The sequence below is a fragment of the Lissotriton vulgaris genome, chromosome 1_1 (assembly GCF_964263255.1).
Source record: "Lissotriton vulgaris chromosome 1_1, aLisVul1.2, whole genome shotgun sequence".
NCBI lineage: Eukaryota > Metazoa > Chordata > Amphibia > Caudata > Salamandridae > Lissotriton > Lissotriton vulgaris.
Window position 1 is genome coordinate 761,724,341 of NC_141685.1, and position 14,028 is coordinate 761,738,368.

At 46.7% G+C, this 14,028-nt stretch overlaps 1 protein-coding gene across 1 annotated transcript in view; it reads right to left on the reverse strand.

Annotated features, from left to right (window-relative positions):
* The window catches only part of NCF2 (neutrophil cytosolic factor 2), a 127,093-nt gene that overhangs the window by 34,204 nt on the left and 78,861 nt on the right, over positions 1-14,028 (reverse strand). The window contains exons 9-12 of the mRNA XM_086955744.1: positions 12,760-12,837; positions 10,770-10,836; positions 7,005-7,051; positions 6,205-6,356 (exon numbers count right to left, since the gene is read on the reverse strand). Coding sequence (XP_086811870.1) covers positions 6,205-6,356; positions 7,005-7,051; positions 10,770-10,836; positions 12,760-12,837 — 344 coding nt within the window. The remainder of the gene's footprint in view (positions 1-6,204; positions 6,357-7,004; positions 7,052-10,769; positions 10,837-12,759; positions 12,838-14,028) is intronic.

Below are 14,028 nucleotides of genomic sequence, written 5' to 3' on the forward strand. Positions count from 1 at the left end.
GGGCGCCAGAGCGTCCACATAGTGCTGATAGAACTCGATTGGCAATCCGTCCACCCCGGGCGTCTTGTTACGGGCCATATGTTTGATAGCCACTCAAATTTCCGTAAGCGTGATTGGGCTACCCAGGTCCTTCGCGTCTTCCTCGTCCAGGACCGGAAGCGGCCTCTCCCCCAGGTACTCCATGATGTCCTGAACCCCCACTCCCAACTGACTCCGGTACAAGTCCTCATAATAACCCCTGAAGCGGTCCAATACAGCTGCCTGGGAGTACACCATCTCTCCCTGCGCATTAGTAATGCTGAGGATCGGGCAGCCCCTAAGTTCCGGGTTAGCTAGTCTGGCCAAGAGGGTACCCACCTTGTCCCTTTCTGCGTGTGCCCTGATAATGTACTGCCTATAGTCATAACATCTCAAACGTTCCGTCTCCGCGGCTACCACTTCCTTCGCCTCCAATAACTGGGCCTGTAAACCTGGCCTGGTCGGCCTGCGGCGCTCCAAGTCCCTCAAAGTTTCCTCCGCTTTCATTAGATCATTCAGCACAGTCGTTCGAGCATTCGAGAACCTGCCCAAGCACACCCCTCTCACCACCACTTTCATTGCATCCCATTCAGTAGACCTACTCGTCGCCGTTCCTTCATTCACACCGAAATAACTATCAATGCCTTGCCGGACCGCATCGTCGAACACAGAATCCTCTAGCGTCTCCGGCCGAAGCCGCCATGTTGGTATTACTGAGCGCTCCCTCTGCCACTGAATATGCACCAATAGGGGGTTATGATCGGATATAGTCCTAGCAAGGTACTCCGCATGGGTAATCAATGGGGCTAGGGAGCTCCCGCAAAGCACCGAATCGATCCTGACATGTAGATCATGGAGAGCGGAATAAAAGGAGTAATCCCTGGTTCCCCTGTGCCTCTCCCTCCAGACATCCAGCAACCCCCACCGTTCTTGCCAGTCCTTCCAGTGCGCGGCCAGCCTGCGCACAGGAGAGTCTACTAGAGGGGATGGGACCTATCCAGAGCCACATCCGTAATCGAGTTGAAGTCCCCCCAGCACTATCGGACCCGCCAGGAAAGAGGCCAAGGACCCCGAAAGGCCATCAAAGTATCGGCCTTGGTCAGTGTTCGGTGCATAAACACAACAGAAAACCACATCCCGTCCATATAATCTCCCCTCCACCGCTACAAACCTGCCATCCGGATCCACTACCTGATTCAGCACTTGAAAGGGTATCCCCGCCCTCACCCAGATCAAGACCCCCCTGGCGTACGCTGAGTAAGTGGTGCCAAAAACCTGGCCCCGCCATCTCTTCTGCAAGGCAGCGCACTCTTTTTTGGTGAGATGAGTCTCCTGGAGCATAGCTATCTGAACCCCCCTGCGTACCAGGTATGCATGTACTTTGTGACGTTTCACCATAGTCCGCAGCCCCCGGACATTCCACGTTAGGCATTTCAAATTAGGTAATGTCCCCATTCCAGTCCCGTACAGTCCGAATCAAGGAACAACGGTCCATGACCCCCCCAATGCAGTTGCCCCCCCCCAAACAGCCCCAAAACTGAAACATTCCCCAAACCCCACACTCCAGGACAGAGCACACGAACCCAATGGTCGCCCCCATCCAAACCTTGATCCAACTTCTCGCACACTTACCCTGTGGTCTCCACCACAGTCGGCCTTAAGGGCCTAGGGGGGGTGAGTCGCCGCCGACCCCAGCTAGCGGAGCCCGCGTCCCGCCCTTCATCCCCTCCGAGACACACAGCTCCCCCACCCGGCAACCCGCCCCCCAGCAACAGGATATCACCCTACCATGAAGTCCCGATCTAGTCCCAAGTCTATCTCAGCCGCAGAAAATATCATCCGAAGTCTGTGGGGTCACTTTCGGCCCCTTCTGGCTCTCCGCCTCCGAAAGTTCCTCTCCTGTTCTGCTGCCTTCCCCTCCCGAGTCCGTTTCGGCCCGTTCACTGTTCTGTTGCGACCCTGTAATGGCCGCCGTCGCTGCGAGTGCATCCCTCTTCTCCGCCGCCATTTGAGCCTCCCGTTTCTCCCGCTGGCGCCTGTTGCGGGACCTGATGCGTTGTGATTGCCGCACCCGGGGCTGCTTGGGCTGGTCTCGCCGACTTTGGTGCGTCCTGTCCGTCCCCGCTCTGTACAACTCAAGCCATTGCCAGACGTCGTCCGGAGTCTGGAAAAAGTGTGTGGTGCCATCCATGATAATCCGCAGCTTGGCCGGGTAGAGCAAGGAGTACTGGATGCCTTCCTCCCTGAGCTCCTTCTTCACAGCAAGGAACGATGCCCTGTCCTTCTGGACCGCCTGCGTATAATCCGGAAAGATCGTTACCTTGCTGTTTTCCACCTCATAAGGGCCCGACATCCTGGCCCGCTGGATGAGGAGATCTCGGTCCTTGTAGTGGAGGAGCCGCACCACCATCGGTCGGGGGGGGGCGGCCAAGCCCCGGCGGGCGAGCGGGCACCCGGTGGGCTCGCTCCAGAGTGAAAAATGGAGTAAGCCCCTCCGGCGCCACCACAGTGCGGAACCAGTTCTCCATGTAGGCCACCGCATCTTCCCCCTCAATCCGTTCCGGCAGGCCTACGACCCGCACGTTGTTCCGCCTATTGCGGCCTTCGGCATCCTCCGCCCTCCGCTCTAGAGTGTCCAGTCGGGCCAAGATGTCCGTGATCCTGTGCTCCGCGGTCACCACCGACGGCTTTAGGTCCAGCAACAGTTGGTCATGATCCTTGACCCGATCCGCCAGCTTCGCGTGATCCGCGCGTAGCAGCCCCAGGCCCGTGGCCACTTGGGCAATGTCATTATGCAACGCCTCCTTAGTGGAGGTGATCGCCTCAAGGATGGCATCCAAGCGCCGGTTCAGCCGCTGTTCCTGGTCAAGCTCCGGGGAGGGACTCTCACTCAGCTGGGTCGATGTCGCCGAGTCCCCCTCGCGGCTCCCGGGCATCGGCCCTCCGATCGCCGCCATGTTAGGGCACTGCGTCACAAGTCCGGTCACCCGTCCTGCTGGCACGCCCGTGGGTCCGTACCGGCCTCCAGGCACCGGGCAGTGCTATGTCCCCGCCGACGGTCTCAGGAGCAATGGCCAGGCAGACGAGCTCCGTCCCGTCACCCCCCTTGGGCCTGTATGGGGGAGGATGAGTCTTAGGGCGGTGGCCGACGAGAGCCCCTGATCTTCTGGGTGAATCGGGCAGCGCCCCCCGGTCTCAGGGCGTCGCGCCGCCAATCCTAGTGCGTCGGGCAGCCGGGTGCAGGGTCCCTCGCTACTTGGCGACAGCCGGACTCAGGGCTGAGGTTCGGAACCGTCCGACCTCCTCGCCGCCATTTTCTTCACACCCCGGACTACACCTCGGCCGCCTCTTTCCTCGATCTCCTCGGGGCCAGCAGTCCCCCAGCGACTCTCCGATTACGTCCAGCTGTCCCCTTACACTTCAGAGGGCAGGAACGTCGTCTCCGGGTCGCCTAGGGTCCCGAAAAACAGGAGAATTAGCGGGATTCCGCGCGGAGCTGCGAGCTCACGCCGCCATCCCGATCGGCGTCCAAGCCACGCCCCATTGCTCACTGGAGGATGACCCAGTTCTGACCATTTGTTGTTGAAAATGCAAAGATGACCATTGGCTCAACAAGAAATTTTGTTCCTGCAAGCTTGTTTGATTTAAATATTATTTACTTTTGTTTACTTGACTTTTCCCAACAATATTGAAAGGCATACATTAAAGTGATGAAATCGGTGTTCTTTTTCATAATGAAAAATAAGTTTCTTTGTAATGGTACGGTTTCTTTGCATAGTATGGTTATCTGGAATACCATAGCACTGGGATTCTAGCTGTCTTCACCAGATGTAATTAAGAGAGAAGAGGGGAGGGAGAAGAAGGAAGTGAAAAGTGCAGGGGCATATTGTCAGGAGAGAAAGGTGCAGAAGGGTAGGCCTAGGGCAGTGGAGAGGAGATGGCAAGATACAAGAGGAAAGGATGGAGGAGAGTACAAGAGGAAGAAGAGGACAGAATGGCCTGGAGAGGGCTAGACATTGAAGATACTAGGAAAAACAAAAGGCAAAACAGAGGCTAGAGCATGAAAAGAGTTGGGTGGAAGAGAGGGCAAAATGGAGCAGAGCGCAAGCAGAACCATCTTAATGAAATTCTGTAGCTATGACATGGATATTATTTTGGCCACTCATTAGGAACATGTAATTACTACATTCAGAAAAACAAAGGGTATGTTGGGGGCACTCGTTTATGGGATTTTGGGATGCAGCGCTTTCAACATTATTTGGATTTGCCACACTTGTCGCTTCTCTCAGCACCTGTTCCATAAATTGCAGACTTCAATAGTTTGAAGCCGAAAAAGACCAAACACTACTACATGAACATATGAACATGATCATGCAGGGTACCTCAGCTCCTGACACTTTGCAAAAGATAGCAAGCTATAGTTTACCAAATTATTGATGTATGCAGGGGTTTAAATGATAAGAACTGTGTCCAGATGGTCACGCTATGCCCAAATGAAGTACTGGAAAAGGTTTTTATGTCTGCAGCAGAAATTTTAAAAAAACACACATAGTTAATTCTAACTTGAACAAGGCGGAATCCATTTATTTTTTTATCAATGATGTACCATGATAGAATAGAAATCAATCAATCCGGGAATAATAAAGTACGCTACTAATCCGTGCCGGTCTCAAGGTGCTGGAAGGACGGGTGCAGCTCACTTAGCTGAAAAGCCAGGGCTTGAGGCTCTTCCTGAAGGTGTGCAACGTGGGGGAGTGTCTGATGTTGAGCGGGAGCTCACTCCAGGCCTTTGCTGCAATGTAGGAGAAGGCTCTTCCACCTGTTCTGGTTCTGCGGATGTTGGGGGGTTTCTGCTAAGGCGGGGTCGGCGGAGTGGAGGTTTCTCTAGGGTACATGGAAGGAGACTCTTTCGTTGAGGTATTTGGGTCTGGTGTTGTGGAGGGATTTGTAGGCGTGGGTGAGTAGCTTGGAGGTTACTCTCTTCTCGACGGGGAGCCAGTGGAGGTCTCACAGATATTGGGTGATGTAGTCATGTTGTGGGAAGCCAAGGACGAGTCTGGCTGCGGTGTTCTGAATGGTGTGGAGTTTGCCCAGCAGAATTTTGTTGATTCCAGCGTAGAGGGCGTTTCCATAGTCCAGACTGCTTGTTATGGGTGCGTGGGTCTTTCTGGATTCGGGGGGGGGGGGTCCATTTAAAGGTCTTCCGAAGGATGCAGAGGGTGTTGAAGCAGGTGGAGATGACCGCGTTGATCTGGTGCGTCATGGTGAGTGAGGAGTCAAGTATGATGCCGAGGTTCCGGGTATGGTCTGTTGGGGTGTCCGAGGGCCACCAGACATCACTTGGAATGGCTCTGGAATGCCTCTCCTAAATACACTGACCCCTCCAGCACTATTCTCAACTATGTTACGTCTGCGGCAAGTGTTTTGGTGGGTCTGCTGCCCCTGAAGCTGTGTTTGCCTTCTTTCTAATTGAATTTAAGCAAGCCTGGCTGATAAAGGATGATAACCCGAACCAGTCCCAGGATGCTAGTTTCCGGTCCAGGGAGGACCCGGCTTGGCAGTTTCGCCTGGAGTGTTCCCACGAGGAGCAGGGTCAACACTGATTTGCATATGGCTGGGTCCAAACTGGGGTGGCATAGTGGGCAAAACAACGATGATGTTTCCTAGATCTCTTGACAGGGGGTGAATGTTTGATGTATTCAGCATTTCGTCCATCATTTGTTGCCGCACACTTTCCTTCTAATTGATGCAAAGGAACCAAAAGGAGAGAAGGTGGAGCTTTTGCCAAAAGCTGGAGGATGACACATTATCACCCTTCTCAAAACCAGGCCCTTTACGTGTTAGCTAGAAGAGCATACTCCCAGGTTACAAAGATCAAAATAAAGGAACAGGCTAGTTTTCCCACTGATGGTACATTCTTTAACTGGCTCAAAGCATGCTTGGTCCTTTTCTAGGCACATATTTAGCCGCCACTGGAGCAATATCTATGTTCCTTGACATGGAATTGGTTTAGATGATATAAGTAAACATTTGTGCTACTGAAAAAAGATTTTATGGGTGGATTTGCGTGTTTCTTGCTGGAAACACTTTTTATTGATAAATGGTCTGGATTTTTATTGGGCGACACATCTTCATTTCTGGGATAGTGATGGTCTGGGTTGTGTGGTCATGTCTTTTTCAACTTACCGAAGCCTGGTACGATCTCTTGGGATTTCCAGCTTCTTACACACCGCTTCGAGGATCTCATCATATGAGAGCTCCGTCTGCACCTGCAGGTTCACAGTGAATTTGTAGTGCACTTTGATAATGTAGTTCTCTGGAACCTCTCGGTTCTTCCCCTAAAGTGGATGGAAAAAGTGTTAACATTGTTAACATTTTGTAAAACATTCTGACACAAATTGGGTCTTGTTCATGGTAATGAACTAATAAATAAATTCAGCAGTCCAAGATATGTGAAGAATTTAAATGGTCAGATATTAGAATTGATAGACAGATGGAATACATAGCTCTAGAGCTGGCCCCCCTGAAGGGAGGCCAAAATGTTCAGGGTCATGGACACTGAACCAGCATTTCGCACTCAATAGCATCCCTCAAAAGAAAGGCCATGAAGTGAATGAGCAGGAACATGCATGCATTCCTTAACCAAATATGCATGTTACAATGCTAAGTCCACCTGACTCAGCCATTTATCCATTACAGGAGGATAACATGAATACAATGCTGCTGATTTACAATATCCCCTATTGTTGTAGGGACAAGAGAAGGTTTATGGCCCATATAATCAGTCAATACTATTATTATAGATGTAGTCCCCTTGGAGGGAGAACATCAGTAGCTGAAGCTAAGAAATGTCACTCTCTCCCATTCCTACACTAGACCAAAACATAGGCCAAGAGAAATGCCTTAGCGCCATAGCTTATATCTGTATGAGTTGTATGCATCACCTCATAGTCTATTCTTGGGGACTATTAAAAGCAAGGCTTTACCTCCATCATGCCTTCTTTCTGGTTTTCCGATGACAGGGAACTTTTATCTGCAAAAGAAGCAACAGCATATCATTGTTCGTGAGAAGTTCAACATTTACTGCACATACGACAAATAGGAGTAATTCTAGGTGCTTTTGTGTCAGTCTTTAAATGCACTTCTTGCAAAAAGTGAGACATTCCTACAGAAGGTCCCACAGAAGATTTACCATACTGCCTGCAATTGTGCAGTGATCTTGATCGAGTTGCGTAGAGGCTAGGTCAAAGTTCAATGGATGTGTAGTCAGACAGATGGTGGAAGTAAATTTGCACTCAGCTGGAAAGCTCAACAGAATTCAGACTTAGAATAAAGACATGAAGATAGTTCAAGCTTGGACGGAAGACGTAAGGATAGGTCAGAAAGCATCAAAAATATGAATGTGGTTTAGACTTGGAAGGAGAGTGAATGTTGAATTCAGATGTGGTGATGATAGTCCAACTTGGTTAGGGGATATGAGGATTGTTCAGACTTGGGTAGAGGACATAAAAGTAGTCCGGACTTACACAGAGGAGATGAAGATAATTTAGACATGGTTGGAGGGCATTAGTATAGTTCAGGCTTACATAAACCATATGACAATAGGTTTGACTTGGTTGGATGACACAAGGTTATTCCAGACTTGGTAAGAGGACATGACGATAGTTTAGAAGGGGGTGTATGAAATGAGGTTAGTTCAGATTAAGGAAATATTGATAGTTCAGGCAAACATACAGCACATTCCAATAGTTCATACTTGGCTGAAAGACATGAGGATAGTTCAGAATAGATTGGACAACATGTGAATGATGTGTTCAGAGGATATTGGAATAGTTCAGACTTGGTTGGAGGACATGAGGATAGTTCAGGCTTAGAAGGAGGATATAAGGATATTTCAGACTTGATTAGACAATATAATAGTCTAGACTTAGTCGATGAATGCACAGATAATGTAAAGGATATAAAGATAGTTCAAACCTGGTCGGAACAGTTGATATTTAAGAAGTGGTCAGAGGATATGAGGATAAGTCAAAATTCAAAATGAGAGGAAGGGTTGAGGCAAACAAAAATCCATGGGATGGTGTCCAGGCTTGGTAGCTATTCAGCATTATGCTACTTTGGAATATTTTCCCATTCATCAGTCAAATGTTGTCTTTTTTTGTAGCTGCACACTGTTCATGTCTGCAACTTGTCTTCTGACTTCAGTGTTTCTCTGAAGTTTAAGATCATCATAGGACAATCTTCCTACCTTGTTTACACTGTAACCCACAACCCTGAAAATGCTCTGCACTTCTCATCGTTTTCAAGTGTTAGATTTAAAGGTTGCCTGAACCTCCTGCTGGTTTCATGTGCTCGAAAGGGTGCTATACCAAGGAACTGAGTGGAATGAGAGGTGTATTCAACACATTAAATTTGACTCTGCTGCTCTGAAGTCAAGTTGAAAAACTGGTGTCAGATATCATCTTGTTGCAATCACCACGTTACTGCACTGTGTTTGACATGAGATGTTGAAAGACCCAAAGTGTCATAATGATGGGTGAGTATAAGGCTTGAAAGTAATGAAGCTATCATGTGCAATTGCTCTGCACCACCGCTATATTCAAGTAGCTCAAACTTGGTCCGAGGGCATGAGGATACTCCAGACTTGGTTGGAGTCCATCAGAGTAGTATAGCCTTATTTAGAGATCATAAGGATACTTCACAGTTTGTTTGGGGAACATGATTATGGATAACACTTGGTATAGGGAGAAAGCATTGTTACAGGTTGTATGCATGAGGATGGTCCCTGCTTGTTCTGAGGACTCAAAATGTGTTGGCAGCTGAAAGAATACCTTGAAACCAAGGGGTGGGGCTCTAGAACCCAAAGGGATGGAGCTCCCAGTGACTTAAAGGTTAGAAATATGTGTTCCCTTTGGTAAGAAACACCAGAGATGAATTAAACTAGTTTTATGACCACATTCATACTAGACCAACTCTGCTTTCCACTCAGGGTGTTTAAGGCACTTATATTGACACAAGTAGATATGTATATAAAAAATCCTTTAATCATTGCAAAAAGAATACAAGTGTTATATTTCCATGGATAATTTCATAAAAACTTTAAAACACGTTAAATCCTAGATAAAAAAAATCCTTATGACTCAGAAAGAGAATTCATTTAGACAATTAAATTTGTCTTATACATGTTAATTTGGACACATTATAGACAGCACGGAGCATAGGTGTACATTCCCTGTCTCAGGTTAGTTGCTGACTTTGCCAAATTTAACACCAAGAAACACTGGGCGTTAGGAAATTATCCATGGAAATATACAATTTTTATACTTTTTTTATTGATTAAAAGGATTTTTTATATACATATCTACTTGTGTGAATATACGTGCCTTAAACACCCTGAGTGGAAAGCAGAGTGCGTCATGAATGAATGTGGTCATAAATCTAGTTTAATTCATCTCTGGTAGTTCTTACCAAAGGGAACACTTGTTTTTAACTTTTAAGCTGAAAGAATAGTCCAAGACAAGAGGACAGGTTGGACGTGGTGAGATGCACAAAATGGAAACAACTTTTACCACTGCAGCTATGTCCTGTGGCCACTGTGCAAAGGGCCATCTCTGATACAAACCATGAAAGTTAAGTCTTTCAGTGTATTGTTGGATCACAAGTGGTATTTGAAGGCCTGTTTCAACACTGACAAGTCCTCCTCCTACTTCTAATGCATCATTATTCCACCGTAGACGATTTCTGCATTCTCTCCAGACTTAATTATGTCAATATCCTGTAAAGTTATCAGCCCATGCATCTTTTCGCTGTCTCACAGCAAATACATATTAGAACCCCTGCAAATGTGTTCATTTATTTGCAGCACACAGTTGCCACTGGACATAAAGGGTTGTGCTAGGTAGAGATTCTATGACAGAGAGCTCGGTGATCTTGCTAATCACCTACTCCACTATACTCACACCAACTTCTTGAGCACTGAAAATTCAATTTTGCGCTTCGCCCCGGATATCAAGAGGAACAGTTTGTGTAGGAGTTCTTGAGGTGCTTAGCCAACGGCTCAGTTGTCATTGGGATTTTGGAAAATTAAGAATCACCTTGTATTTAGATAAAGTACTAACATGTTTTTTTCTGGTTATGCTGAATTTGTCAACCTTTGCCTTCACCTGCCCACTTTGATGCTTCTCATTCAGTTTTGAGCCTTTACCATCATAAAGCCTTTTTTGTGTCCATATGTTTTACAAGTAATAAAATCCATGGTAATTCAATCTTGAGTAGATGTAGAAGGTATACCATAAAAGTGTTAGTATCAGCTGCTTACCAGGGTTTAGAATAGCAGGACTGAAAGGAGGGCAGACCAAGAAAGAAGGCAGAAAGGAGAGGATGGAAGAATTGGACAGGAGGAAGAAAGGGCAGACTATGTAAGATCATTACTGATTGATATGGATAGAATGATGTTTTAGTCTTTGAGTGGGGTTGTAGTTCATCATAGCCTGATTAAACCGTTATAATTACTGTCTGCTATGTCTGTCTATGCCCATGGGTACCTGTACATGTACAGTGCTCCAACATAAGTTACTAATACATTTACAGTTTCTTTGTTTCTGCCCTGCTGCAGCACTGCCTTAGATCCAAAATAGACTTTTAAAGTTTTTTAGATAGCCTCACAAGCTATCTTTCTACACACTTCTTGGTTCCTTTCATGTTCACAATGATTTTCTACACCAAGTGAACAGTTGTGGATCGTCACTTACCAATGACAATACTTGGCGGTGCTGAACTTGGAGCTGCTGGAATTGGAGTCTCTGGAGATTTCCTGTCCTGAAATAAAGCAGGTATGTCTTTTATGATGAAAAGCCGGGTAAGTGGGAAATCTCTCCCTGCATCAGCTGGGTATCTAATTGTGTTCTATTTTATACAAGACAAATAACATTAAGTTGCATGGTTTTACTTTTCTGTATAGGGCATACTCTAACCTGGAGGAGATCAGAGGGCTTCATAACTAATGGGTTCCATGAAAATGTAGATGTGGCCATCGAACATATAATGCTATTTAAGACCTAGTGAAAATACCAATATATACATCAGTTTCTCTGGCACAGTATATACAGATTGGTTAAGTCGTCCTGCATCCAGAATAAGTAAGGTCATATTACTTAGGTGAGTGGGGGAGAGAAATAAAAGTGGTTTCCTCAGATATCTTATATACAGGCAGATTAGGTCATAAAGGTTTCCAAAACAAAAAGTCTGCAGCTGGATACATCACGAACACACTCTGGTTATATTTGCTGGAGCACTACACTTTGTGAATGAAAATTGGGAAGGACTGAACTGGACTGATTACTATCAGTATGTCGTCCAAATCAAGTGACACGGACAGAGAATATACAATAAAATGTGTAAATTTCACTGAAACGTGGTGTTTCTAGTCAAAGTGCAGATTTGTTACATATATTTTGGTAGCCTCCTGATACATTTAATGTGTTTATGATAGCTTGTGTGCTTAATTTTAGAGACTTGAAGGCGATGGAGGAAGTTTTGTAATTTCATCTGGCCACTAGAGGCAGCCATGGTTGCAATTTTAATACTGTTGTTTTTTTATTCTTTCTTCACCCAAATTTGAGATCAATCGGAAGGCTGTTGGAAATACTGCAAGTAGTCAGTACCCATAGTCAAGACACAGTATGGCCAGTGCTTGCACAGCTTGTTTGAAATCATCCTTTGGAATGAAGGGTTTGGCAAATCTGAGTAAATAAAGCTGACAGACAGCAACATTTGTTGACCTCTGTATGATCGAGACTTTGGGCCAGATTATATATGCGGTGCATTATCCATCATGGCGCTGGCCCCACCTTTAAAAAGGTGCACCCAGCACCATGAAGGAAAATGTGCCGTATTATGATAAATGCACTGCCCTCCGGGCAGCCGGGAACCCCCACTGCCCTGGGGGCAGTGCATTCACGTGAAAAACAGAGAGGCTGCTTTAAAACCGCTCTGTGTTTTCACAGTGCAGGCGGCAACCCGCCTGCACTTTGAAGGGAGATTGGAGATCACATTGCAAACAGATGCAGTCAGTGACTGTACCTACCTGCTTGGGAATGTCTGGGGAGTCCATAGGATCCTGTTTCCCTCCTTCAGAGGGCTGCTGTCAGTGGGCACAATGACAGTGCGACACCTTTTAGTTCAGTGCGCCTCCTGAGAGGTTCTTTGCCTCTGCGCCCACGTCTTTAATACGGCAAGGTTGCAGAGGCAAAGGGATTCCCTCATTTGCATGGGGCATGCCCCCATGAAAATGAGGGAACGCCCCCTGAAGCTAGCGCTGGTGCTTCATGTGTGCCAGCTCTATCGGTATTACAGAAGGGGCCGCACAAGCATCTGCTACTCCTTCTGTAATACCAGAGTATCCCGGGGGCATGCAAAGCGGTCACAAATGCCCATTGCACCCCGCGGCACTTTGTGTAATACGGCCCTTGGTTTCTCATTGGAGAAACCACATAAAGACTTATGTGTTTACAGAGAGTGACAGCAGCCTGGCGTGATAAGGTACTTTGGCATGCAGCCGCAGAGGAATAACCTGGTTTAGCAGATTGGCACAAAGATTGTAATTAGGAAGGATATTCGGAAGGATGTTTGGAGTGTTATCTGTGGCATGCAGGATGTAGGTTTCCAGCTTCCCCAATCTGTCTTGCACCGCCTCAATAAATTCCCTTTCCTCCTGCCGGTTGGCTACCGGTGGCACATTACCTGTGACTCTGTTGTCTGCAACTGAGGCTGAAACTGGAGTTCCAAGGGCTCTAGGTAGTTACATGGCACAATCCCTCTCTGAGGAAAAAGAGACAAGATAATTAAGATACAATTCTTAAAATATTTATGATCGCAACTGTATCTCCTCCTCTTCACTTGATACTCAATGGATCTAACCGTTCATCATGGTAAACTCGGACTCACCCTAGAGTGCCTTCGCATGGCCTGCCTCCCTTGCTCAGGATGGGCTTGAATCTCCTCGCTCTTCATCCCTTACGTCTTTGCTTCCCCCCCACTCTGCATTCCTTAGACCTAACCCTGCTTCACTCGAGACATGTTTCATCAGCCCTCAAGCTCAGCTCTTCGACTGATCCGGATCTGCTCCCCCCCCTCTCCCCCAGCGCCTTGAGACCCTCACGGGTGAGTAGCGCGCTCTACAAAACCCTGATTGATTGATTGATTGATTTCAATCTGCCCACCTTCAGCTTGACTCCTGCATCACTCTTTCTCTCTCTGGAATAAATAGAATAATGGAATAATAAACCTTCAGACTAAACCCCTTAGTTCTGACGTTCCATCACTCTGCAAGGCTTGTGCTGACTCCCTTATGTTCTGCATAGTTTGTGTCCTACTCTCGTGCTTTGTAGGGGGGAGTCCAAGAGGATAGAACAAAAAGTCTTCATTGGGAAGAGTCATCAGATTCAAGAGTGATTGGAGAATAGAAATTCCCTGGGAGGAATTGTCCCAAAATGTTTGACAAAATATTAGATCCTGCATAGAATATCACAACTACAGATAAATTGATAGAGTGAAAGATATAACCCCCCCCCCCCACCTCGAATAACAAGCAGAGAGCATTTCCACACAACTGTTTTTAATGATAATGTCTTTATAAAATCCTATGATGAATCTATGAACTATAGTTTCCTGTCTATGATTAATCCATCCACCAAGATTGTATGACACGACCACTTGGAATATTAGTCTGTAACTGTTCTCTGGGCTTTTGAGAACACCCTTGTATTTGATTTTGACAACAAATTAGAAAGCCATTAAAATAAAGTTTAAAAAGATGTGCATAGCGAGAGGCTTGGGAGCAAGGGATATAAAGAGAGGGGAAGTTCAGCCCATACAATTGGAACATCTCCTCACTTTATAACCCTTATGGCAGTCTCCTTCAGTCAGCATCTCTTGTGTCTGATGACATTTCTTCGCTTTTAATGGATTCTCCCTTATTCTGTACCTCTTGAGATTGACTGTCAGTCACAG